This window comes from Aegilops tauschii, chromosome 7 (genome assembly GCF_002575655.3).
Source record: "Aegilops tauschii subsp. strangulata cultivar AL8/78 chromosome 7, Aet v6.0, whole genome shotgun sequence".
NCBI classification, from domain to species: domain Eukaryota; kingdom Viridiplantae; phylum Streptophyta; class Magnoliopsida; order Poales; family Poaceae; genus Aegilops; species Aegilops tauschii.
Genome location: NC_053041.3, coordinates 575544011 through 575569763, shown reverse-complemented (window position 1 = coordinate 575569763; position 25753 = coordinate 575544011). Strand labels below are relative to the sequence as shown.

General features: G+C 44.8%; 2 protein-coding genes across 2 annotated transcripts; one reads left to right on the top strand and one right to left on the bottom strand.

The window, feature by feature from the left end:
* The first annotated feature begins 774 nt into the window (after positions 1–774).
* LOC109742437 (receptor kinase-like protein Xa21) lies at positions 775–4672 on the top strand. Its single transcript, XM_020301520.4, has 2 exons — positions 775–3996; positions 4078–4672. Exons 1-2 carry the CDS (start codon positions 1188–1190, stop codon positions 4434–4436), a joined length of 3168 nt encoding a protein of 1055 aa, XP_020157109.2. The 5' UTR covers positions 775–1187; the 3' UTR covers positions 4437–4672.
* Positions 4673–6432: 1760 nt separating this feature from the next.
* LOC109742443 (protein NRT1/ PTR FAMILY 5.1) lies at positions 6433–11773 on the bottom strand. Its single transcript, XM_020301524.4, has 3 exons — positions 11572–11773; positions 11255–11472; positions 6433–8115 (listed from the first exon to the last, which is right to left on the bottom strand). Exons 1-3 carry the CDS (start codon positions 11678–11680, stop codon positions 6649–6651), a joined length of 1794 nt encoding a protein of 597 aa, XP_020157113.1. The 5' UTR covers positions 11681–11773; the 3' UTR covers positions 6433–6648.
* Positions 11774–25753: the final 13980 nt, after the last annotated feature.

Below are 25753 nucleotides of genomic sequence, written 5' to 3'. Positions count from 1 at the left end.
GCGGCGGCGCCGTCCATGAACTCATATTCGCCGAATTAACTAATTATTGGAAGCCTCTTTGGCTTAGCATACACTGCTCATTTCTTTTCTTAAGATTCATGGTAAATGAAACTATCTATTTTTGTAGAAATACGTTGAATTCAGAGTGATTTTAGGTTTAAAACTAAGAGCACTGGCAGTTAGTGATCTCCTCAAACTACAAAAGTAGTTTGAGACTTTCAGTTATTATTAATAGCAAAGGTTCTGAAACATGAAAAATATTACTGTTAGATGCTATGATATTTACACCACGCATCCATCTATTGAGAAATTTAACACAAACAAAAACACATGCTCTCCTCAGATCATGTATGAGAATTTCAACAAACGAGATGCCAATAAAACATCCTAAAAAGTCGCTAAATATGGCAAAAATGTTAACCTCCCGAACTGTTAGCAGTACAACAACCCGATATATCAATTTAGTTTACCAACTGTTTACATAACAATGGCACAAAAAAAAAAAGAACTGTATACATAACAACATCGACATACATGACTCTGTATGGACTAACATATATCGCTAACATGAAAAGTGAGTGCATATATCACCCCAATCTCAGTATGCAGCAATTAAGTAAAGCTAGTTGCAAACATATACCGTCAAGGCATGAGGTTACTGCTGTTCTGTTCAACCCCGTTGTAATCATGCAGAAATGGACGCCGCTTCAAAGCAGAAACCTTGAGCTTTTTCCCTTCATAGTATTCTGAAGGAACAACCCAGGTGGACGCAAGAGTACCTATGGATCCATCATTCTACCCACATCAGTTCTGAAACAGAAAATCATTCTACCCACTGGATTTCAAACCGAGTAGCCAAACTCAGATACAATCACATTGCTACAAAGGAATCTAAGATTAACCAACCTACCATCTTATCATATTTGTCTACACTTACCGACGAAAACCATCTCACCAACTGCCATGCTGATTGACATTATCCTATTTAGCAACCATTGTTGACGGGTGGATAACACCTGTGAAAACGTCTGCATGTTGGACAGTTTTGAGATTTAGGAACTGTCAAGTTGTCAAAAGAGGACAAAAGGTCTAAATTATTGCTGGAAAATGAAAGTGACGGGACATAAACAGCGATTTAGGAGTTGTTGGAATATTAGCACACCGCTTGCAACTGGCAGAAGGCAATAATGCAAGACCAAAAATTGTATATATGGAGCAGGCTACTGCTACTTGCCAACCAAACCAAGAGGGGCATGGCAATGGGGGTCATGAGTTTCCTATGGTCATTACCAGCCGTCCTGATGATCGTCATGGTGATCGCCAGCGATGAGGCCGCGTTGCTTGCTTTTAAAGCACAAGTCAGCGATGGCAGCTCGCTGGCCTCCTGGAACAGCAGTGCTGATTTCTGCAGCTGGGAAGGCGTGACATGCAGCCACCGGAGGCCCGCGCGGGTGGTGGAGCTGAGCTTGGACAGCAGAGCGCTCGTCGGAGTACTCTCCCCAGCCCTAGGGAACCTCACGTTCCTGCGGATGCTCAACCTGAGCTTCAACTGGTTCCATGGGGAGATTCCAGCAAGCCTCGGCCGCCTCCGTCGCCTACAGAGGCTAGACTTGAACGACAACTCCTTCTCCGGCAAGTTCCCTGTGAACCTGAGTTCCTGCATCAGGCTGAACAAAATGGGACTACACAACAACAAGATTGGCGGCCACATCCCAGCTGAGCTCGGTGAAAAGTTCATATCCCTGGCAGTGATCTCGCTGAGGAACAACAGTTTCACAGGTCCCATCCCGGGGTCATTGGCCAATCTGTCCTATCTACGATATCTTGATTTCTCTGCCAACCAGCTAGTTGGCTCAATCCCACCAGTGCTCGGAAGCATCCAGACCATGCGGTTTTTCAGTCTCTCACAAAACAACCTCTCTGGTATGCTTCCACCTTCTCTCTACAACTTGTCGTCGCTGGAAATTTTTGATATAAGTCACAATATGTTGTATGGAAGCATTCTGGATGATATTGACAACAAGTTCCCCAACATAAATGGTCTTTACTTGGGTAATAATTACTTCACGGGGACCATCCCTTCCTCAATATCTAATCTAACTAACCTCATACAACTCAGCCTGGGGTTCAATAGATTTAGTGGGTATGTGCCTCCCACATTGGGGAAGTTGCAAGCTCTCCAACATCTCCACTTGTCTGACACTAAGCTTGAAGCAAATGATAACAAAGGGTGGGAATTCATCACTTCTTTGGCAAACTGCAGCCAGTTGGGCTTCTTGTCACTCGGCGGCTACTCTTTCGAAGGATTGCTGCCAGCTTCAGTTACTAACCTCTCGACGACTCTTCAAGAGTTATACTTACTGGACAGTCGGGTCTCTGGAGTTATTCCTGCAGACATAGGCAATTTGGTTGGTCTCACCAGGCTTGCAATAGCAAACAATTATATATCCGGAGTGATCCCAGAGAGCATCGGTAAGCTGGAAAACTTGGTTGAGCTAGCCTTGTATAACAATAGCTTGTCTGGCCTCATACCGCCGTCAATAGGGAACCTTTCACAGTTAAACAGGCTTTATGCATACTACGGAAACTTGGAGGGGCCCATTCCAGCAAGCCTGGGGGAGCTGAAAAACCTATTCTTACTTGATTTGTCAACAAACTACAGACTTAACGGTTCAATACCCAGAGAGATTTTGAAATTATCTGGCCTTTCTTGGTACTTGGACTTGTCATACAATTCCCTTTCAGGACCCCTTGCTAATGAGGTTGGTAGCTTGGCAAACCTCAACCAACTGATTCTATCAGGAAATCAGTTGTCTGGCAAGATACCGGATAGTATTCAGAATTGCAGAGTCTTGGACTGGTTATTATTAGACAATAATTTGTTCGAGGGGAGCATACCTCGATCACTGACAAATATAAAGGGGCTCAGTAAACTGAATCTGACCATGAATAAGCTCTCTGGTAATATTCCCGAGGCCCTTGCTAGTATTGGAAACCTGCAGGAACTGTACCTAGCACACAATGACTTTTCTGGATCAATCCCGGCAGTTCTACAGAATTTGACTTCATTGTCCAAATTGGATCTGTCCTTTAATAATTTGCAAGGTGAGGTGCCAGATGGAGGTGTTTTCAGAAACATCACTTATGTGGCAGTTGTTGCTGGGAATATCAATCTGTGTGGTGGTAGACCTCAACTTCACTTGGTTCCATGTTCCAAAAGCCACATTAGCAAGAATAGAAAAAAGATGTTGAAGTCTCTTGTAATTTCTCTAGCAACAGTTGGAACAATCTTGTTGTCACTTTTGGTTATTGTTCTTGTTTGGATACTTCGTAGGAAGCTCAGACAAAGCAAGAAGACACTAGTGAAGTACTCAGTTGCTGAGAACCATTATGAAAGAATCCCCTATCATGCATTATTGAGAGGAACTAACGAATTTTCAGATACCAACTTGCTTGGGAGAGGAAGTTACGGTGCAGTTTATAAGTGTGTTTTGGAAAATGAGGACAGAACATTGGCTATCAAGGTGTTTAACCTCGGTCAATCCAGGTATTCCAAGAGTTTCGAGGTTGAATGTGAAGCCATGAGAAGGATACGGCATCGTTGTCTCATAAAGATCATTACTTCTTGTTCAAGCGTCGACCACCAAGGTGAAGAGTTCAAGGCATTGGTGTTTGAGTTCATGCCAAATGGTAACTTGGATGGTTGGCTCCACCCAAAATCTCAAGAGCCCACTACAAACGACACGCTCAGCCTTGCCCAGAGGCTTGATATTGCTATCAATATTGTGGACGCAGTAGAATATCTGCACATCTATTGTCAACCATTGGTAATCCATTGTGATCTTAAGCCAAGCAACATTCTTCTTGCTGACGACATGAGCGCCCGCGTTGGAGACTTTGGCATATCAAGGATCCTTCAAGAAAATACAAGCGAGAGGGTGCAAACTTCATATAGCACAATTGGGATAAAAGGTTCCATTGGCTATGTTGCTCCAGGTAATTGAAATATCTTCTGATTTTATCTTTACTTCGCACGCAAATATGGCACTCTAACCACGAAATGTTGCATAATTGCAGAGTATGGAGAAGGCTCTGTGGTCTCAACTCACGGTGATATTTATAGTCTTGGCATATTGCTGCTTGAGATGTTTACCGGAAGGCGCCCAACAGATGACAGGTTCATAGATTCACTGGATCTGCATAAGTTTGTCGAGGATGCTCTTCTAGATAGAACCTTGGAGGTAGCTGACCCAACAATCTGGCTGCACAACGAACAACATGAGAACAATAGTATTAGAACACAGAAGTGCTTGGTTTCAGTGTTGAGGCTTGGCATATCCTGCTCAAAGCAACAGCCTCGAGAACGGACATTGACCGGAGATGCAGCAGCAAAGATGCATGCAATTAGAGATGCATACCTCGCGTTTGTTAGCTAGGTTACAGGGGAACCTGAAGCAGGGAAAGAAGCCCTGAATCAATAAATTCAGAACAGGATTGAAAAAACAAGTTTGTACAAGACACGATCCTGCAATTTATATGTAGCGCCTTAGTTAGTACTATAATTGTTCTCATTCTGGGAATTCTGTTTCTTTACATCTGTATCAAATAAATGCAAAGTGCAGAACCATTTTTTTTTTGTTGCAATAATAGCAAGTTCTAGTCATGCCAGAAATGATTTCATTCTCAAAACGGCACACATGCTGGGAACATCAGTTCATGATTAAGATAGACCAGTAGACAACAACTGAGACTGCACTACAGAGCATGGTTCATCTGTAGAAAAACAGTAGACGTGGAATCCAGTAACAGCAAATGGATACATACTAGATTATACGATAAGCAAGCAGAGCAGCATAGATTCAGACACCACAAACAAGCTGTCCAAAAGAAAGAAAAACGCTCACGCACTGCAAACGCATCAGTACTATTCAGACATACACCAGGCAATAATTTCATAAGTAGCAGCACATCAATACATAAATTCCCAGAATCACTAACGATACTACAAGGCTCACGAGTCACGAGCGGCAGTAATTAACACCGACGGTCAACCAGACGAAACCTAAGACAAGAGGGTGTGATCTTGGTGCGGCGTGCTTGGCGAGCTCGCCGGGTAGGGTGAGGCGAGCGGAGGTCCGGATCTTGCGAGAGAGATGCGGAGGACTGGTGGAGGGATTCACTGGCGGAGGGGGCGCTAGAAGGCAATCTCCGGGGATCGAACTAAAATATGCACATCTGGGGCGGTTCTCCATTGGGGGCCAAAGAACATTTTTTTTAACGATAACAGGAGAGCGAAAATTCCTTTCGGAGGCCGAGCTCCAATGAGGCTGGTTTTTGAAAAATTCAAAATTCATATTTTTACATTTCAAAAAATTCCAAAAAACATAGATATAGATGAAGGCATAATGCATAAGAGGACGAAATACATTGAAATGAGGGCTGTGCAAAAAAGACAAATCTCATTTCAAGGTCATGAATTTGTCTTTTTTACGCTGAAATGAGTACGAAACACATGACACTATTCATTCTTCCAGGCCATAAATTTGTCTTTTTTTACAGATCGCATTTCAAGGTAAAATAAAGATAAGAAGGGAAGCATGGCTCGACGGGACAACATGGTCATCAAGTAATGATCTAGACGCGGCCTCCTGGAAGCTCCTTTGGAAAATGCAAGTGCCTGGCAAAATTCGTATGTTCTTATGGCGTTTGGCAAAACAATCTCTTCCTACTGAGGATGTGAGAGCTTATCGGGACATGTCCATGACGAGCACTTGTGGGCTATGTGGTGCAGAAGACTCATGGCGTCATTCTCTGCTTGAGTGTTTCATTGGCACGATGCATCTGGGCATTGGTCAATGGGGAACTGGCGGAACATCTATGTGCAACAACTGAGCCGAACGCGAAGCAGTGGATTTTCTCCATGTTCGACTCGGTATCGCATGCAACGTTTACCCGGTTGACAGTGACACCATGGGTGATTTGGTGGGCGAGAAGGAAGGCAATACATGATGAAATCTCTCAAAGCCCCTCGGCCACTCACCAGTTCAACACACGTTTTATTTCCAAGCTTGAGATGTTACCAACCAACACAAAGATAACACGAGGTGTGCGAATTCCAGCAAGGGTCAGACCAAAGGTGAAAGGTTCCTCCGCCAGGTTTCTCGAAGGTCCATGTAGATGCTGCAGTATCAAGGGCTCATAACAAAGGAGCTGCCGCGGCGGTTCTGTCGAGATGACATGGGAAATTATGTTGGTAGTTCGGCGCTGGTGATAGAAGGGATAACCGATGTAGCAACTTTGGAGGCTATAGCGTGACGCAAAGGACTTGCTCTTGCATAAGATTTGATGATCCACAATTTTATAATTGCATCGGGCTCCAAGCAGATGATCAACGACATGGACAAAGCTGCTGTGGAGGATACAGTGCGATCATTAGAGAAGTTAAACAAAGATCGTTAGCTTTTATTGTTTCCTTTACTTTCGAAAGCAGAGCAACTAATTGCAATGCCGATAGGTTAGTCAAGTTCTCACATTCGCTGGATCGAGGTCGATTGAACCTCATGATCCTTTTTGTATTCAAGTACATGAGGATTTTGTTTAATAAAGCTTGGTTTAGCCCCTAAAAAAAGTACTCTGTACAATATACTACTACTCCAGTATATATGCTCTGTCCCTTGTTGTGTTGTCAGGCAGACGCGGCAGGTCCGCCTTCGCCTTGCCGCCGGCCACCATCTCAGTCTCCCTCTCCGTCTCCATTGCGCCGCTGTCCTCCAAGAACTCTCTCTTGTACTTGTACCTCATGGCCACCCACACGAAGAGCGCCATGTTGGCCACGGTGAGGAGCAGCAGGAACGCGTAGTAGTAGTCGAGGTGCGAGTCATTGAGGTTGTCGCCGATCCAGCTCCCCCGGGTGGCGGTGGCCCGGTCGACGAGCGTCACGAGCAGGCTGTTGAGGAAGTTCCCGGCGCCGAGCCCGCTGGTGAAGAAGGTGGTGCCGAGGCTCCGCATCCCCTCCGGCGACTGGTCGTAGAAGAACTCGAGGATGCCCACGGAGTTGAACACGTCGCCGACGCCCAGCAGCACGTACTGCGGCAGCATCCAGAAGACGCTCATCGGCACCGTGTCGTGGGGGCCGCGGGCGCCGCGCTCCCGGATCACGCGCATGCGCCGGGCCTCCACCAGCCAGGCGCAGGCCACGACGAGCACCTGCAGCGCGCAGCCGACGCCGAGGCGCTGCAGGAGGGTGATGCCGCGCGGGTTGCCCGTGCGCCGCCGGGCCAGCGGCACCAGCACGCGGTCGTAGATCGGGATCGAGACCAGCATGGAGATGGTCACGAAGCTGCCCAGGGACGCGGCCGGGATGCGGACGCCGCCGACGGAGCGGTCCAGCGTCGTCCCTTGCTTCACGAACAGGGTGTTCACCTGCGCCCAGATGGTGCAGGGCACCAGCGTCACCAGCCACACCACGATCATGCCGGCGATCAGCTTAACCTCCTCCACCTCGGTCACCGTGCACGCCTCACGCTCACGGATCGCCGCCTTGTCCAGGCACCTGAAATTACCCTCCGTGTGGAGCAGAAGCCGCTTCCCGGCCGCGGCGTACCACGCCTTGTCATGCTCGTGCAGCTCGCCGGTGAGCGGGCATCCCCGGTTCGCGTACGCCGCCCTGAGCACCTTGCCGATCAGCCTCGCGGGGCCGGCCGCCGTGCTCCGCGTGACCGGCTTGTGCCGGTAGAAGGGCGTGCCCACGTAGAACAGCACGAGGGACAGGGCGAGGCCGACCGTGGGGATCGTGTACCCGACGCCCCAGCCGACCTCCTCCTGCACGTAGACGAGGACGAGCACGGCGACGAGGCCGCCGGCGAAGGAGCTGAACAGCCACCAGTTGAAGAAGGAGGCCTTGACCTCGCGCTCCCGCGCGTCGAAGTCGTCGAACTGGTCCGCGCCGAAGGTCGAGATGTTGGGCTTGGTCCCGCCCGCGCCGATGGCCATGGTGTAGAGCGCCGCGTACAGGAAGGCGACCTGCTGCCGCGTCGCCGGGGCGCAGTCGCCGCCCGCCGTGCACTGCGGGTGCAACGGCTTCAGGGAGACGGCCAGGGTTATCAGAACCATTCCCTGCAACCATATGAATCATCCGACATTTACTAACCACAAAATTTTCCCTTTTAATTCCCCATGCTCTTTGAAAGAAAATGGTGAAATATTGCTTGTTTTTACAGCATGTTGAATCTTCCATTTTTGAATCACAAGCTCGTGTCCGTTACTACTAGCTTTGTGCAAGTCTATTTAGTTACCTCGCAACATTGTGTTTTTCTTTCAGAAAGTGAAATGGAACTAGTTGAAAGCCCACATTAACTTCCGTTACAAGATTTTTGCTGGAATTTTGTCGAAAGCTGAAGGCTGGGTATTTGAAGTTGTGATTCAAGTTTAGGAAAGTTGTGTACGTAAATTAGTTGAAACTTGAAATACAAATATTCTAAAAAAGTGTGATTGATGTTTCTAAAAAGCTAGACGACGCGATTCGCTGAGTACGTGTTTGATTCATTTTGTGGAAGGCTTTTTGTACAGAGACCTTTATGTCGTTAGTGGAAATCTTGTTTTCAAAGTTACGCTTATTTGGGATTTACTCCCTCCGTCCCATAATGTAAGACATTTTTTAACACTACACCAACGCTTTACATTATGAGCGAGGGAGTAGTTTTTATCAGTGGATTAGCGGCATCTAGATGTAATATGTCAAGTATAGGCTAGACCGCTAGAGCAGTTGTCAAGGAAGTGTCCTTTCATCCCAAAATACAATGATCACACATATTCTATATAGCGGTCAAATGTCACATATATATTGTGCGAGGGGAAATAATTGGCGCGCGGTGTCGGTAAAGGAGCGCGGGAGGCAATCTATGTGGCCACATCGAGGGCACTCTTCGGTCTTTTTTGGCTTCGATGGTATGTACGTGGCACCACCCTAGGGAAAGTTTTGTTTCTATTTTTTTGGCTGGAAAGACATCTTTCCCTAGAGGGTCCTGTTCATTTCTTTTCTATCCCTTGAGTTAGCTAATGAGCTCTAGATAACGAGGTTGGCTCTAGGTAAAATGTGGATTTCTAGTAGTGTATGACAGACTTGACTTCGTATTTTTCTTGTGAAAGTTATGTAAAAAGCAATTACACGGATACATAATAACACCTGCATTTGAAAATTAAGAGTGCTAAAAACAAGTATTTGTTAGGTGGCTTGGTTTGGGATTTCGTCCACGAATTGATCACATCAAATAAATCGCAAAAACACACGCTCGAGGATGGCTGGCAAAATGTACCTCGCATACCTTTTTGTTTACATTATCAATATTTTTGGTGTGGACTAACATCGGATCACATGTCATCCTCTCGAAAAAAATTGGATCAGCCCCCGCATCGCTCTTGGCGACATGGCGGCGCCTCCAGGCCGACACCACCAATGCCCTCTCCTACTTGCACCTCCCTTCACCACTGCCCGTGTGCCACTGGGCAAAGCCCTTGTGGTGGGTGGTTGCGGGGCGACCACCATGGTTGCACATCGGAAGGCGACAGTGGTTCTGGTGGGTCTGTGTGGCGCAAAGGCTAGATGCGCGGAGGAGGCTTTGCAGATGCGGCAGGCAGGCCAATGAGCAGGTTCCTGTCGGGAGGCTCGGCGGTGGGCGTGCTAGGGTCGGGAGGCGTGGCATTGATATGGAGGTTGTGCACTCCTGATCTAGCGATAGTTGTGCTCCGCGCGGGCGTGTGTCGGCGATTATCATATGCCTTTTGTGCCCCATTTCCGGTCATGTCGGCCCCTGGGCTGACAGGCCTGGTAGGGCTTTGTCTAGGTGATATTCGGTGTTGGTCCTTGTGGTGACCACTCCATCCTGTGGTGGCTTCCTCACTATGGATTGCGGTGGTCATCGAAAGGTCTTCGTGAGGGTTCCTCCTTTCAGGACCCGGTGGTTGAATTCAACGGTGAGATGCAAACAATGGACAACGGCTTGACACACAGAGATGGTTGTGCAGTGTTCACGGTCGCACGTCGCATGTAGCTGCTGGGATAGCTGAAAAGTGGCGGCGACAACCCATGATTGACGTTGATAGTGGTGCTACTCGAGCACCTGGTCTCGAGCTTGAGGGTGAAAGCCTAGGTCTGGCCCATGGTTATACCTGGCAATGAGGATATTTTTACGCCGTTACCTTGTTAATTCCATTGCTCGGATATGCTCGGACTGATTCTACAGGGTGAAAACTTATATTCTGGCCTTGGGTGGCTAGATCCTGAAGACGTTGTTGTTCAAGAACCGTGTCGTCCATATAGTGTCATTAGATGGTTTGTACGATGCGGTCATTGTTGTAGTTTGCCGCTCGCGGATCTGATCGCTTTGAGTTTTTTTTCTCGTATACACATAGCTTTGGTTTTACATGACTTTGCTATTTGCTGGCGTACTTTTTTGTGCGCGCGCGTTGGTGTTAGTTATGTGCATCATATAACTATGCAGAGGCCGGGTGTGTGCTTATTGTGTTTGTATCCTCTTGATGCTTCATTTTAAGCCAATAAAATTCATCGGCTGTTCAAAAAATATTATTATTGATGTTTGTACTAAGATATATGAATACTACTAGTTTCGTCTCAAAATGTAAGATATTTTTCTAGGCTAGTTCTTGCCAGTAGTATTATTGTCATGGACGGTGACACATGTGAAGAGTTTTCCAGCTGTACTAAATCTGGGTTCTGGATTGGCATGGACATGATAGCCTTTTGCCATGCCTGGGTACAGCGATCGGCATACGTCTTGTGTGATGGATGCCGGTGGGGCCGCCGTACGTGTAGCGCAGAAACAGAACAGCGAAAGCAGAGTAGTAGTGGCTTTTGCCCACGCCTCTGCCACGTCTTCCAGCCGAAAGATCCCGGAATCCAAATGCGGTTTTCTTCTCAGGTCGCAATCCTAACTGCCATGACAAAACACTGGTCCTGGTTGGTTGGCCCGAGCTGACAACGATTGTCCGTAAGAATCTTCTACCTCTACCCATTTTACTTCGTGATTTCTGCTAGTCTTCTAGTATTACACTGTGTTGTTTTGGGTCATGAGAGTTGCTACTAATAATGCGCTGTGAGTGAAACCATGTCTGAGGATGAGCTCCCAGTTTCAAGGACGCGTCGATTGAACATGCTGGACCGCGCGATTGAACTGGACTCATCTATATCGGACTGAAGATCAATCTAGGAGATGATTTTTGCTAGCCTGGTACTGACCGAGAGGTAGATGAGGGAGGAGACGGTGAAGGTCCAGAAGCGGCCGAGGAAGGCGTCGGCGACGTAGGCTCCGGCGATGGGCGTCATCCACACCGTGCCCGTCCAGTTGTTGACGCTGCGCACCGACGGCACCGTCTCCTGCCGCATCTGCGTCGTCAGGTACACCACCAGGTTCGACGCCACCCCGTAGAACGCCATCCGCTCGAACGCCTCGTACCCTGCACCCATCCATATGCGCGCGGCGCGGGTTCATCAGAAGGAGAGTTGGACTAGATCGATCCATGGTGGACGGAGCCTGGCACTGACTGACCACTTACCGACGAGGAAGGAGCAGGCCTTCCAGCGGCCGGTCCGGGCGGCGACGACCGGCCGGCCGCGGAGGTCGACGGAGCCGTCCTTTGTGAACTCCGGCTTGAGCTCCTCCATCGATGGCCGATCCGACGATGTATGCTGTAGACTCTAGTGCGCGCCTCGTGGTGTGTCGAAATGGGCTTGGATGGGGCAAAATGATTATAGTTTATGTGGAGTGGCGGATGGCTACTTGCTTCACCTCCGCCTTTCGCACATGTCGTTGTCAGGAAAATGCTAAACTTATGGGAGATTACCTCTACAATTTATTTATTTATTTTGCATCTAAGATTACCTCTACAATTGAATCCCTCAAATCCTATCTATACATCCACGACCCGGTCACGAAATTGCCATCCAACTAGCCTCTTAAACCGGCCCTTTATGTCCGGGTTATCCGGCACATCTCAAACCCAATCTACATATGGGACAGATATGAAGAGACCCGGACGTGCCCGATATGTAAGACTGACAGCCGGGGCCATGTAGAAAGTCACGTGTCTTCTCCTCCAATTCAGTGAGGACGCATTCATGAGCCGCTCTGGTGCGCCGCCCGAGAGGTCAAGCCCGGCTATTTAAGCCGAACGGCGAGGCAACCCTAGCCTCGTCGCCATTCTCCTCCTCTTGCTTCCATCCACACCGCCGCTGCTCCCTCCTCTTCCTCTTCCACCTCCAATTTGAGCTCGCCATCTGCCAGCCGCCATGGTCCGCACCATGGTGATGTACTACAAGTTGCTGACTCCGGAGCGTCGGGTGGAGATCCAGGTGAAGATGCGCGTCGTTGAGTCACACCGCACCGCGCGCATTGTGGTTGGCCTGCCTCCAAACTCCCCGGAGGAGGAGGTGCTAGACGAGGAGATGGAAGAGGCGGAGGTGTGGGAGGAGGAGGAGCTTACGTCAGACGAGGAGGAGGTGGCGTCAATGCTGGAGCAGGCCGAGTTGAGCAATGGGGGAAGCGTTGGTGGAGTTCAAGCTCGCCCAAGCGAAGGAGACGATGGAGCAGCAGGCCATCCTCGAGTTCATCCAGTCTGAGGCGAAGGTGGCGGCGAACCGCCGCTTCATCCACGAGGCGGGCGTGAAGCTTGAGCAGCTTTTCACGGATGAGGAAGACTAGGACGAGGAGTCGGCATTTCGCCGGGCCGCCAATGACGACGAGGCCGGCGGCTCCGGCAAGGAGGTCATCGATGACGAGTAACCAGTTTGCTAGTTTATTTTATATATGTACATCAAATGGATGTTGCTGGACGTTGCATAAAAATGAGGATTTGAAAATGGCGAATGTGGTTACAATGTGTGAGAAATGAGGGATGACCGGGGCTGTCCGTGAACGCATCCGCGGACATTTAGGAGCTCACTTTTGCTAAGTACGCTTGTAAATGCTCTTACTGGGTGGATTTACGAATATATATGTACTCTTTTTAATCGACTCCTGATTCTTGATGTGCACACAACCCTCCCACTGTGGATGTATCAAGTGCACCGGTCTAATTCATGCACGAAATGCACAGGTGCTAAATAAGCCATTGGGTAGAGGGACACGGTCTGACCTAAGAAATTGATAGTTGGTAATCAACCCGCACTCCATATGTCACGATCTCACTCTCCCATCAACAATTGTGTTTGTTTATTATTTTTGTCCAAACAAAATGGGGTCAAATATTTTTGAACCAATTGTTTTGACTGCCATCTCTGTTTTTTTTAGAACTTTAAAACAAGATCAATGTAGTATATGTTTAAAAAAATTATCATTATTTTGCTTTCTGAAACTTGACTACAACATTTGTAAGATTTGTATGCTTTGTAGCTTGTTGGTGATAAATATCTGCCTTCCCTTCCCGAGCATGTACATGCTTATGACCAGCACATCAAGTTTCGAGTATAGTTTAAGCAAGAAAATTATTTTTCGAAAATATTCAACTATTATTTTGTTTCAAAGATCTCATCAAGACCAAGATGACGGTCAAAACGGATCCATAATCGAACATTCAATTCAAAATATATTACTTTTTTATGTTTTAACCAAAAAAGATAAGAACAAAGGTTTGCTAGTGGGAGTAAACGATGTGAAGTATGGGTTGATTTTATAAAGTGAAGGGTTATCTCTGCAAAAATGATACAGTCTAAGGGAATCTCCAAAGCGGTAATGCAAAGCTTACATAGAGATCCAGACCACGTGGTCCGAACACTTTTTGCCATCCAATGCAATCCTCTAAACATTTGCTGACTACTTTGCATATCCGTTTTTCTACGAATTGGAACTAACCTTGTAGACATCATGCGGAGATCGGCTTGTCCCACTGTCAGTTGGACCACATGTCCTCACAGCCCCTGTGGTTTGCCCCTTAGGTCCGCCTGGCCCACCATTGTTGTCCGGATTTGACGTGGCCCGTGGATGAATAGTGTGTCCAAATATAAGGATAGCGTTGGAGATGCCCTAACATGTGACCAAAATTTGGGCCATGTGCATACAGTCTCCAAACTAACTCCTACCTCACATGGGTTGTTGCCACGTGTCCAATTTGTTGATTCCATGGTCGCCTGGGACAGAAGCTGTTTGGTTTGTGACTATGATTGCCACATGTTGCCACACCTAAAGTTAGGCAACTTTGACCAACTTAGGAGGGTGTTTGGTTCAAGCCTTACCTTAGGCAATATACTTTTTGCCACACTAGGGCCCCACATGACATACACTCAAAAAGTGTGGCAAGATTCCCTTAGGCTTGCCAACTTGTGGCTCTCATTTTGAAAAACTAACCTTAGGCAAGTGTGGCAAAAGATGTGTGGAAAAATGTGGCACTCCTAGGCCTTGAACCAAACAGCCCCTACACCTTCGAAGCTCACTCGCTCCCACGACTCCACTCCAACATCACCTCATCTTTTGGGGCAGTACTCCTGCACACAACCTTCTTCTTGCTGCCGAGCACGCTGCACAAGAGACGTTGTCTTGAAGTTGGTCCAGTTGCCAAGCAGCATGTCGATGAGGACGCAGAGGAGGAGGAGCATGCCGATGACACAGTCTTCGTCTGGCCGCCGACACTCGACGCCAACAGCGACGACCAAATTATTTTCTCATCATTAGCGGCCACCAAACCATTTACGGCGCGTTGGAGTTGGGGAGGATGAGTCGATGACATTGGAGCCAAGCCAACCCTGGGAGCTTTTGATGCAAAGGGGGTGTTCTAGGCCGGCGTGGCATCAACAACTTGGACACATGACAGCAATACGCGTCAGGTACGCACAGGGGTTGGTCCGGAGAAGGTATACACAATTTATCTATTGTATAGTGAAGCTCAGCGGGCAGTCGGTATCTTTTTTTAACAGAGGATCCGCCAGACTTTTCCATTAGATAAGCATCTGCACACTTTACATTTAGGCCTCCAAGAGAATCAAAAATTCAACTTAGTCTGTGACTGCAAAGAGGAACCCCAATAGAGAAGAGAAAACACGATTGGGTGCAAGACAACTCCTTCATGGTTCCAGTCTCGCCATCGCCAGGGACTAAGCCACTTGGGATGACGGGACCTTCATAGCTCTATTTCGGAAGCGGCGCATGCCTGAGAATTGAGACCACTGATACCGCCACACCAGAGTTGCAGTACCTCCCCTTGGGCATCAAGGCCAAGAGGAATAATAGTGGTCGCCCTTCAGCTAGAAGAGTCGATTGTGAGGCGGTGGAGGGTGGCAGCCGGCGTGCGTCGTAGCTCTACCACAAAGACCTCGATAAAGAACACCAACCTCGTCTGCAGCTTCCATCTCCCTTCTCCGGTTCTCCCCCATCTTCTTAGAGCATATCCAACAGTCGCGCTAAATAAGTGTCGCGCCGCAAATTTGTCTTTTTTAGCGCGCGCGCAATCAGTAGGGGGCAGTGGCGGAGCTACGTGGGGGCGAACCTGGGCCATCGCCCCCCCAGCAAAAACGAATTTTTTTACCACCCCTATATGTTTTACATACAGCCCACAACCAGAGGCCCATTTATCAACTAGTACTAGTAGTCTTCGTTGCCTGGAGCCCTGTTACCCTGTAGAACGAATCCAGCGACCTAATCCATTTCCCCTTTGACCTACTGTTGCTTGCGACCACGGACGCCTGAGTGTGGGGGTGCCGCCGCGCCTTCGTCCGGCAGACTGGCCGTTGTGGCTTGCTGGCGAGGCCGCATGGGGGTGATCGCTGGCCGCTGGCGGGCGGCCGGCTAGGGCTAGCCGCTGCTGCATCCACTCCTCCACTCCTCCACTCCAGCCTCCTTCCCTGTGGTGCCTCAGTGAGCCGGTGAGCAGCTGCCCTTGCTGGATCTCTCTCCAGTTGTCTCTCTCTATATCTCCCCTCTGCAAATTGTAGAAAGTTCAATTGTTTTAATTCTGAATCTTATTTCACCTTGGTTGAGGAAAATTCTAATTAGGTCATCTCGCCATGGATTTATTCAGTTGCATTTTTTACTGAATAAAAAATGTTCTTTACAGTGAGAGGGAGGCAGTGATGCTTAAGGGGGAAACGATTGCTGCATTTTTCAAAAGAAAGAGACGTAATTCACCTGATGAGCCAACAACAACTGAAGTAATGCTTGTTCAGCCAACGGACTGTGTTCAGCCTCCTCTGCTATTGCTCGAATTTGAGCAACACAGACCACATCCTTCGATGCCTCAACATCAAGGACAGAGCCATCAAACTCAAACAGATGAAGTACTCTTTCAAGGGATTGAATTCTTGCAGCGGGATCCAGCACTACGTCCACATATTTGGCAATATCCACCTAATCAAAGAGACGATGTGCGGTGAGCATATTTGAAGCTTGGTATTATGCAGCCCCGTTTGAAGAATTACAAAGCTTATGGTCCAGAAGGTCGCAAACGGCGCTTTAAGTATGACTGGTTCAAGGATTTCCCATCATGGTTGGTGCTACCTCTTGAGCACTGCGTTGGTTTTCCCTTGAAGAGGAAAGGGTGATGCAGCAAAGTAGCGTAAGTATTTCCCTCAGTTTTTGAGAACCAAGGTATCAATCCAGTAGGAGGCCACGCACGAGTCCCTCGCACCTACACAAACAAATAAATCCTCGCAACCAACGCAATAAAGGGGTTGTCAATCCCTTCACGGTCACTTACGAGAGTGAGATCTGATAGATATGATAAGATAATATTTTTGGTATTTTTATGATAAAGATGCAAAGCAAAAGTAAAAGGCAATAAAAATAGCTAAGTGTTGGAATATTAATATAATGGAAAATAGACCCGGGGGCCATAGGTTTCACTAGTGGCTTCTCTCAAGAGCATAAGTATTACGGTGGGAAGAGCATAAGTATTACGGTGGGTGAACAAATTACTGTTGAGCAATTGACAGAATTGAGCATAGTTATGAGAATATCTAGGTATGATCATGTATATAGGCATAACGTTCGAGACAAGTAGACCGACTCCTTCCTGCATCTACTACTATTACTCCACACATCGACCGCTATCCAGCATGTATCTAGAGTATTAAGTTCATAAGAATAGAGTAACGCTTTAAGTAAGATGACATGATGTAGAGGGATAAACTCATGCAATATGATATAAACCCCATCTTGTTATCCTCGATGGCAACAATACAATACGTGCCTTGCTGCCCCTACTGTCACTGGGAAAGGACACCGCAAGATTGAACCCAAAGCTAAGCACTTCTCCCATTGCAAGAAAGATCAATCTAGTAGGCCAAACCAAACTGATAATTCAAAGAGACTTACAAAGATAACCAATCATACATAAAAGAATTCAGAGAAGATTCAAGTTCATAGATAAACTTGATCATAAACCCACAATTCATCGGTCTCAACAAACGCACCGCAAAAGAAGATTACATCGAATAGATCTCCACAAGAGAGGGGGAGAACATTGTATTGAGATACAAAAAGAGAGAAGAAGCCATCTAGCTAATAACTATGGACCCGAAGGTCTGAGGTAAACTACTCACACATCATCGGAGAGGCTGTGGTGTTGATGTAGAAGCCCTCCGTGATCGATGCCCCCTCCAGCGGAGCTCCGGAAAAGGCCCCAAGATGGGATCTCACGGATACAGAAGGTTGCGGCGGTGGAATTAGGTTTTTGGCTCCGTATCTGGTAGTTTGGGGGTACGTGGGTATATATAGGAGGAAGAAGTATGTCGGTGGAGCAACGTGGGGCCCACGAGGGTGGAAGGCGCGCCCAGGGGGTAGGCACGCCCCCCTACCTCGTGCCCTCCTGGTTGATGTCTTGACGTAGGGTCCAAGTCCTTTGGATCACGTTCGTTCCGAAAATCACGTTCCCGAAGGTTTCATTCCATTTGGACTCCGTTTGATATTCTTTTTCTGCGAAACTCTGAAATAGGCAAAAAAACAGCAATTCTGGGCTGGGCCTCCGGTTAATAGGTTAGTCCCAAAAATAATATAAAAGTGTATAATAAAGCCAATAATGTCCAAAAAAGAATATAATATAGCATGGAACAATCAAAAATTATAGATACGTTGGAGACGTATCAAGCATCCCCAAGCTTAATTCTTGCTCGTCCTCGAGTAGGTAAATGATAAAAACAGAATTTTTGATGTGGAATGCTACTTGGCATAATTTGAATGTAATTCTCCTAATTGTGGTATGAATATTCAGATCCAAAAGATTCAAGATAAAGGTTTAATATTGACATAAAAGTAATAATACTTCAAGCATACTAACTAAGCAATTATGTCCTCTGAAAATAACATGGCCAAAGAAAGTTCATCCCTACAAAATCATATAGTTTAGTCATGCTCCATTTCCGTCACACAAGTGCACAACCCCGATGACAAGCCAAGCAATTGTTTCATACTTTAGTAATCTCAATCTTTTTTCAACCTTCACGCAATACATGAGCGTGAGCCATGGATATAGCACTATGGGTGGAATAGAATATAATGATGGGGGTTATGTGGAGAAGACAAAAAAGGAGAAAGTCTCACATCAACGCGGCTAATCAATGAGCTATGGAGATGCCCATGGATTGATGTTAATGCAAGGAGTAGGGATTGCCATGCAACGGATGCACTAGAGCTATAAATGCATGAAAGCTCAACAAAAGAAACTAAGTGGGTGTACATCCAACTTGCTTGCTCACGAAGACCTAGGGCATTTGAGGAAGCCCATTGTTAGAATATACAAGCCAAGTTCTATAATGAAAAATTCCCACTAGTATATGAAAGTGACAAAACAAGAGACTTTCTATCATGAAGATCATGGTGCTACTTTGAAGCACAAGTATGGAAAAAAAGGATAGTAGCATTGTCCCTTTTTTCTTCTTTTTTCCTTCTTTTTTTGGCCTTTCTCTCTCTCTTTTTTTTTGGGACAATGCTCTATGAATGACGATCATCACACTTCTATTTATTTACATCTCAATGATTACAACTCGATACTAGAACAAAGTATGACTCTATATGAATGCCTCCGGTGGTATACCGGGATAGCAATGAATCAAGCGTGACATGTATGAAAAATTATGAACGGTGGTTTTGCCACAAATACGATGTCAACTACATGATCATGCAAAGCAATATGACAGTGATGAGCGTGTCATAATAAACAAAACGGTGGAAAGTTGCATGGCAATATATCTCGGAATGGCTATGGAAATGCCATAATAGGTAGGTATGGTGGCTGTTTTGAGGAAGATATAAGGAGGTTTATGTGTGAAAGAGCGTATCATATCACGGGTTTGGATGCACCGGCGAAGTTTGCACCAACTCTCAATGTGAGAAAGGGCAATGCACAGTACCGAAGAGGCTAGCAATGATGGAAGGGTAAGAGTGCGTATAATCCATGGACTCAACATTAGTCATAAAGAACTCACATACTTATTGCAAAAATCTACAAGTCATCAAAAACCAAGCACTACGCGCATGCTCCTAGGGGGATAGATTGGTAGGAAAAGACCATCGCTCGTCCCCGACCGCCAGTCATAAGGAGGACAATCAAAGAACACCTCATGTTTCAAATTTGTTACATAATGTTCACCATACGTGCATGCTACGGGACTTGCAAACTTCAACACAAGTATTTCTCAAATTCACAACTGCTCAACTAGCACAACTTTAATATCACTACCTCCATATCTCAAAACAATCATCAAGCATCAAACTTCTCTTAATATTCAGCACACTCATAAGAAAGTTTTTACTAGTCTTGAATACCTGGCATATTAGGATTAATTTCCCAGTTTAAGCAAATTACCATGCTGTTTAAGACTCTCAAAATAATATAAGTGAAGCATGAGAGAATAATAGTTTCTATAAAACAAAACCACCATCGTGCTCTAAAAGATATAAGTGAAGCACTAGAGCAAAAACTATATAGCTCAAAAGATTTAAGTGAAGCGCATAGAGTATTCTAATAAATTCCGAATCATGTGTGTCACTCTCAAAAGGTGTGTCCAGCAAAGATGATTGTGGTAAAATAAAAAGCAAAGACTCAAATCATACAAGACGCTCCAAGCAAAACACATATCATGTGGTGAATAAAAATATAGCTCCAAGTAAAGTTACCGATGGAAGTAGACGAAAGAGGGGATGCCTTCCGGGGCATCCCCAAGCTTTGGCTTTTTGGTGTCCTTAGATTATCTTGGGGTGCCATGGTCATCCCCAAGCTTAGGCTCTTGCCACTCCTTGTTCCATAATCCATCAAATCTTTTACCCAAAACTTGAAAACTTCACAACACAAAACTTAACAGAAAATCTCGTGAGCTCCGTTAGCGAAAGAAAACAAAACACCACTTCAAGGTACTGTAATGAACTCATTCTTTATTTATATTGGTGTTAAACCTACTGTATTATAACTTCTCTATAGTTTATAAACTATTTTACTAGCCATAGATTCATCAAAATAAGCAAACAACACACGAAAAACAGAATCTGTCAAAAACAGAACAGTCTGTAGTAATCTGTAACTAACGCAAACTTCTGGAACTCCAAAAATTCAGCCAAAATAGGACGACCTAGAAAATTTGTTTCTTGATCAGCAGAAATTTGAATCAATATTTTATCACGTTCTGGTGGTTTTTAACAATTATTTTCGTGAACAGAAAGTTTCTGCAATTTTCAGCAAGATCAAATAACTATCATCCAAGAAGATCCTATAGGTTAAACTTGGCACAAACACTAATTAAAACATAAAAATAAATATAACCAGAGGCTAGATAAAATATTTATTCCTAAATAGAATCAAAAAGCAAAATAAATAAAAATAAAATTGGGTTGCCTCCCAACAAGCGCTATCATTTAACGCCCCTAGCTAGGCATAATAGCAAGGATAGACCTAGGTATTGCCATCTTTGGTAGGCAATCCATAAGTGGCTCTCATGATAGATTCATATGGTAATTTTATTTTCTTTGTAGGAAAGTGTTCCATGCCTTTCCTTAACGGAAATTGGAATCTAATATTTCCTTCCTTCATATCAATAATTGCACCAATCGTTCTAAGGAAAGGTCTACCAAGAATAATAGGACATGAAGGATTGCAATCTATATCAAGAACAACAAAATCTACGAGCACATAATTCCTATTTGCAATAATAAGAACATCATTAATTCTTTCCATAGGTTTCTTAATGGTAGAATCCGCAAGGTGCAGATTTAAAGAGCAATCTTCAAAATCACGGAAACCTAGCAAATCGCACAAAGTTTTTGGGATCATGGAAACACTAGCACCCAAATCACATAAAGCATAGAACTAATGATCCTTAATTTTCATTTTAATAGTAGGTTCCCACTCATCATAAAGTTTTCTAGGGATAGAAACTTCCAACTCAAGTTTTTCTACGTAAGATTGCATTAACGCATCTACGATATGTTTAGTAAAAGCTTTATGTTGACTATAAGCATGTGGAGAATTTAGCACGGATTGCAACAAGGAAATACAATCTATCAAAGAGCAATTATCATAATTAAATTCCTTGAAATCCAAAATAGTGGGTTCATTGATATCCAGAGTTTTGATCTCTTCAATCCCACTTTTACCAATTTTTGCATCAAGATCTAAAAACTCCGAATTTTTGGAACGCCTTCTAGGTAAAGGTGGATCATATTCAGTCCCATCATTATCAAGATTCATATTGCAAAAAAAAGATTTAATAGGGGACACATCAATAACTTTTAGATCTTCATCTTTATTTTCATAGAAATTAGAAGAACACGCTTTCATAAAGCAATCTTTCTTAGCACGCATCCTAGCGGTTCTCTCTTTGCACTCATCAATGGAAATTCTCATGGCTTTGAGAGACTCGTTGATATCATGCTTTTGTGGAATAGATCTAAGTTTCAAAGAATCAACATCAAGATAAATTCTATCAACGCTCCTAGCCAATTCATCAACTTTAAGCAATTTTTCCTCAAGCAAAGCATTGAAATTCTTTTGCGAATTCATAAACTCCTTAACACTAGTCTCAAATTCAGAAGGCATCTTATTAAAGTTCCCATAAGAATTGTTGTAGGAATTACCATAATTATTAGAGGAATTACTAGGATAAGGCCTAGGATTAAAGTTTCCTCTATACGCGTTGTTACCAAAATTATTCCTACCAACAAAATTCACATCCATAGATTCATTATTATTCTGAATCAAAGTAGACAAAGGCATATCATTAGGATCAGAAGAAACATTTTTATTAGCAAATAATTTCATAAGTTCATCCATCTTTCCACTCAAAACATTAATTTCTTCTATCGCATGCACTTTTTTATTAGTAGATCTTTCAGTGTGCCATTGAGAATAATTAACCATAATATTATCTAGGAGTTTAGTAGCTTCTCCTAAAGTGATTTCCATAAAAGTGCCTCCCGCGGCCGAATCTAAAAGATTTCTAAAAGCAAAATTCAATCCGGCATAAAAAAATTGTATGATAATCCATAAATTCAAACCATGTGTAGGACAATTACGTATCATTAATTTCATCCTCTCCCAAGCTTGTGCAACATGTTCATGGTCAAGTTGCTTAAAATTCATAATATTGTTTCTAAGAGAGATGATCTTAGCGGGAGGAAAATACTTAGAGATAAAAGCATCTTTGCACTTATTCCAAGAATCAATACTATTTTTAGGCAAAGATGAAAACCAAGCTTTAGCACGATCTCTAAGCGAAAAAGGAAATAGCTTCAATTTAACAATATCATTATCCACATCTTTCTTCTTTTGCATATCACACAAATCAACGAAGCTATTTAGATGGGTAGCGGCATCTTCACTAGGAAGGCCGGCGAATTGATCTTTCATGACAAGATTCAACAAAGCAGCATTGATTTCACAAGATTCAGTATCGGTAAGAGGAGCAATCGGAGTGCTAAGAAAATCATTATTGTTGGTATTGGTAAATTCACACAACTTAGTATTATCTTGAGCCATCGTGACAAGCAAGCAATCCAACACACGAGCGAGCGAAAAAGAGGCGAACGAAAAAGAGAGGGAGAATAAAACGGCAAGGGTGAAGTGGGGGGAGGAAACCGAGAGGCAAATGGCAAAGAATGTAATGCGGGAGATAAGGGTTTGTGATGGATACTTGGTATGTTGACTTTTGCATAGACTCCCCGGCAACGGCGCCAGAAATCCTTCTTGCTACCTCTTGAGCACTGCGTTGGTTTTCCCTTGAAGAGGAAAGGGTGATGCAGCAAAGTAGCGTAAGTATTTCCCTCAGTTTTTGAGAACCAAGGTATCAATCCAGTAGGAGGCCACGCACAAGTCCCTCGCACCTACACAAACAAATAAATCCTCGCAACCAACGCAATAAAGGGGTTGTCAATCCCTTCACGGTCACTTACGAGAGTGAGATCTGATAGATATGATAAGATAATATTTTTAGTATTTTTATGATAAAGATGCAAAGTAAAAGTAAAAGGCAATAAAAATAGCTAAGTGTTGGAAGATTAATATAATGGAAAATAGACCCGGGGGCCATAGGTTTCACTAGTGGCTTCTCTCAAGAGCATAAGTATTACGGTGGGTGAACAAATTACTGTTGAGCAATTGACAGAATTGAGCATAGTTATGAGAATATCTAGGTATGATCATGTATATAGGCATAACGTCCGAGACAAGTAGACCGACTCCTGCCTGCATCTACTACTATTACTCCACACATCGACCGCTATCCAGCATGCATCTAGAGTATTAAGTTCATAAGAACAGAGTAACGCTTTAAGTAAGATGACATGATGTAGAGGGATAAACTCATGCAATATGATATAAACCCCATCTTGTTATCCTCGATGGCAACAATACAATACGTGCCTTGCTGCCCCTACTGTCACTGGGAAAGGACACCGCAAGATTGAACCCAAAGCTAAGCACTTCTCCCATTGCAAGAAAGATCAATCAAGTAGGCCAAACCAAACTGATAATTCGAAGAGACTTGCAAAGATAACCAATCATACATAAAAGAATTCAGAGAAGATTCAAATATTGTTCATAGATAAACTTGATCATAAACCCACAATTCATCGGTCTCAACAAACACACCGCAAAAGAAGATTACATCGAATAGATCTCCATAAGAGAGGGGGAGAACATTGTATTGAGATCCAAAAAGAGAGAAGAAGCCATCTAGCTAATAACTATGGACCCGAAGGTCTGAGGTAAACTACTCACACATCATCGGAGAGGCTGTGGTGTTGATGTAGAAGCCCTCCGTGATCGATGCCCCCTCCGGCGGAGCTCCGGAAAAGGCCCCAAGATGGGATCTCACGGGTACAGAAGGTTGCGGCGGTGGAATTAGGTTTTTGGCTCCGTATCTGGTAGTTTGGGGGTACGTGGGTATATATATAGGAGGAAGAAGTATGTCGGTGGAGCAACGTGGGGCCCACGAGGGTGGAGGGCGCGCCCAGGGGGGTAGGCACGCCCCCCTACCTCGTGCCCTCCTGGTTGATGTCTTGACGTAGGGTCCAAGTCCTCTGGATCACGTTCGTTCCGAAAATCACGTTCCCGAAGGTTTCATTCCGTTTGGACTCCGTTTGATATTCTTTTTCTGCGAAACTCTGAAATAGGCAAAAAACAGCAATTCTGGGTTGGGCCTCCGGTTAATAGGTTAGTCCCAAAAATAATATAAAAGTGTATAATAAAGCCCAATAATGTCCAAAACAGAATATAATATAGCATGGAACAATCAAAAATTATAGATACGTTGGAGACGTATCAGTTGGAGTACTCGGAGGACAGTCATCGTGCATACATATTGCTTCTATTGTTTCTTGTTCGACAAAAACAAAAACAAGAGAGGTGGTTCAGATGTCTTTACAGTGCGAGGATTTGTAAATTGGAAGAAGGTCCATGATGGAAAGAAATGTGCTTTCTTAAACCACATAGGTTCTGAACCTTGCTCTGAACATAACAATGCAACCAAAGCATGCCATGACTTCTTGAATTAGCAAGGCCATTTAGAAAATGTTGTAGCAGTGGGCAACCAAAGGGATATAGAAAGAAACCAGCTAAGGGTGAAAGTATCAATTGCAGCTGTTAAGTGGCTTACATCACAATCTTGTGCATTTAGAGGCCATGATGAAACTCCAGGGTCAAAGAACACAGGGAACTTTATTGAATTGTTGAAGCTCCTTGCAGAATTCAATCATGAGATTGCTGAAGTTATTTTGGAGAATGCTCCATACAGTTCAAAGTACACATCGCATGAAATCCAACAAGAGATTTTGGGCATTTATGCATTGAAAGTTAGGAAACATATCCGTGAAGAGATCAGGGATTCTAAGTTTTCTATTCTAGTGGACGAGACATGTGATGTAGCAAAAAGAGAGCAGATGGCATTGGTTCCCAGATTTGTTGATGAATATCGTATATTGCAAGAGCGGTTCTTTGCCTTGATACATGTGACGAACACCAAAGCCGCAACACTTAAAGAGGTATTGAGTTCTTTGTTATCCAAACATGCTTTTGATGTTCAGAACCTTCGTGGGCAGGGGTACGACGGGGCTAGTAATATGAGGGGGAGTTCAATGGCTTGCAAGCTATTTTTCTTAGAGAATGTCCATATGCGTATTATGTCCACTGCTATGCTCATCGCTTGCAACTTGCGCTAGTGTCTGCATCGAAGGAAGTGGTCACCGTTGCTCAATTCTTTCAGAAACTTCTTTTTATTGTAAACACCGTTGACTCCTCTGCAAAGCGCCATGATGAGCTTCATGATGCC

Bases quoted from the DNA above. Each gene is read 5' to 3' on its own strand.
- LOC109742443 (XM_020301524.4), bottom strand. From the start codon at position 11,680: ATGGAGGAGCTCAAGCCGGAGTTCACAAAGGACGGCTCCGTCGACCTC. The intron at 11,473-11,571 runs GTAAGTGGTCAG...GGATGGGTGCAG, and splicing joins GGCCTGCTCCTTCCTCGTCG to GGTACGAGGCGTTCGAGCGG. The intron at 8,116-11,254 runs GTCAGTACCAGG...ATATGGTTGCAG, and splicing joins CCTCCCTCATCTACCTCTCG to GGAATGGTTCTGATAACCCT.
- LOC109742437 (XM_020301520.4), top strand. From the start codon at position 1,188: ATGCAAGACCAAAAATTGTATATATGGAGCAGGCTACTGCTACTTGCC. The intron at 3,997-4,077 runs GTAATTGAAATA...GCATAATTGCAG, and splicing joins CATTGGCTATGTTGCTCCAG to AGTATGGAGAAGGCTCTGTG.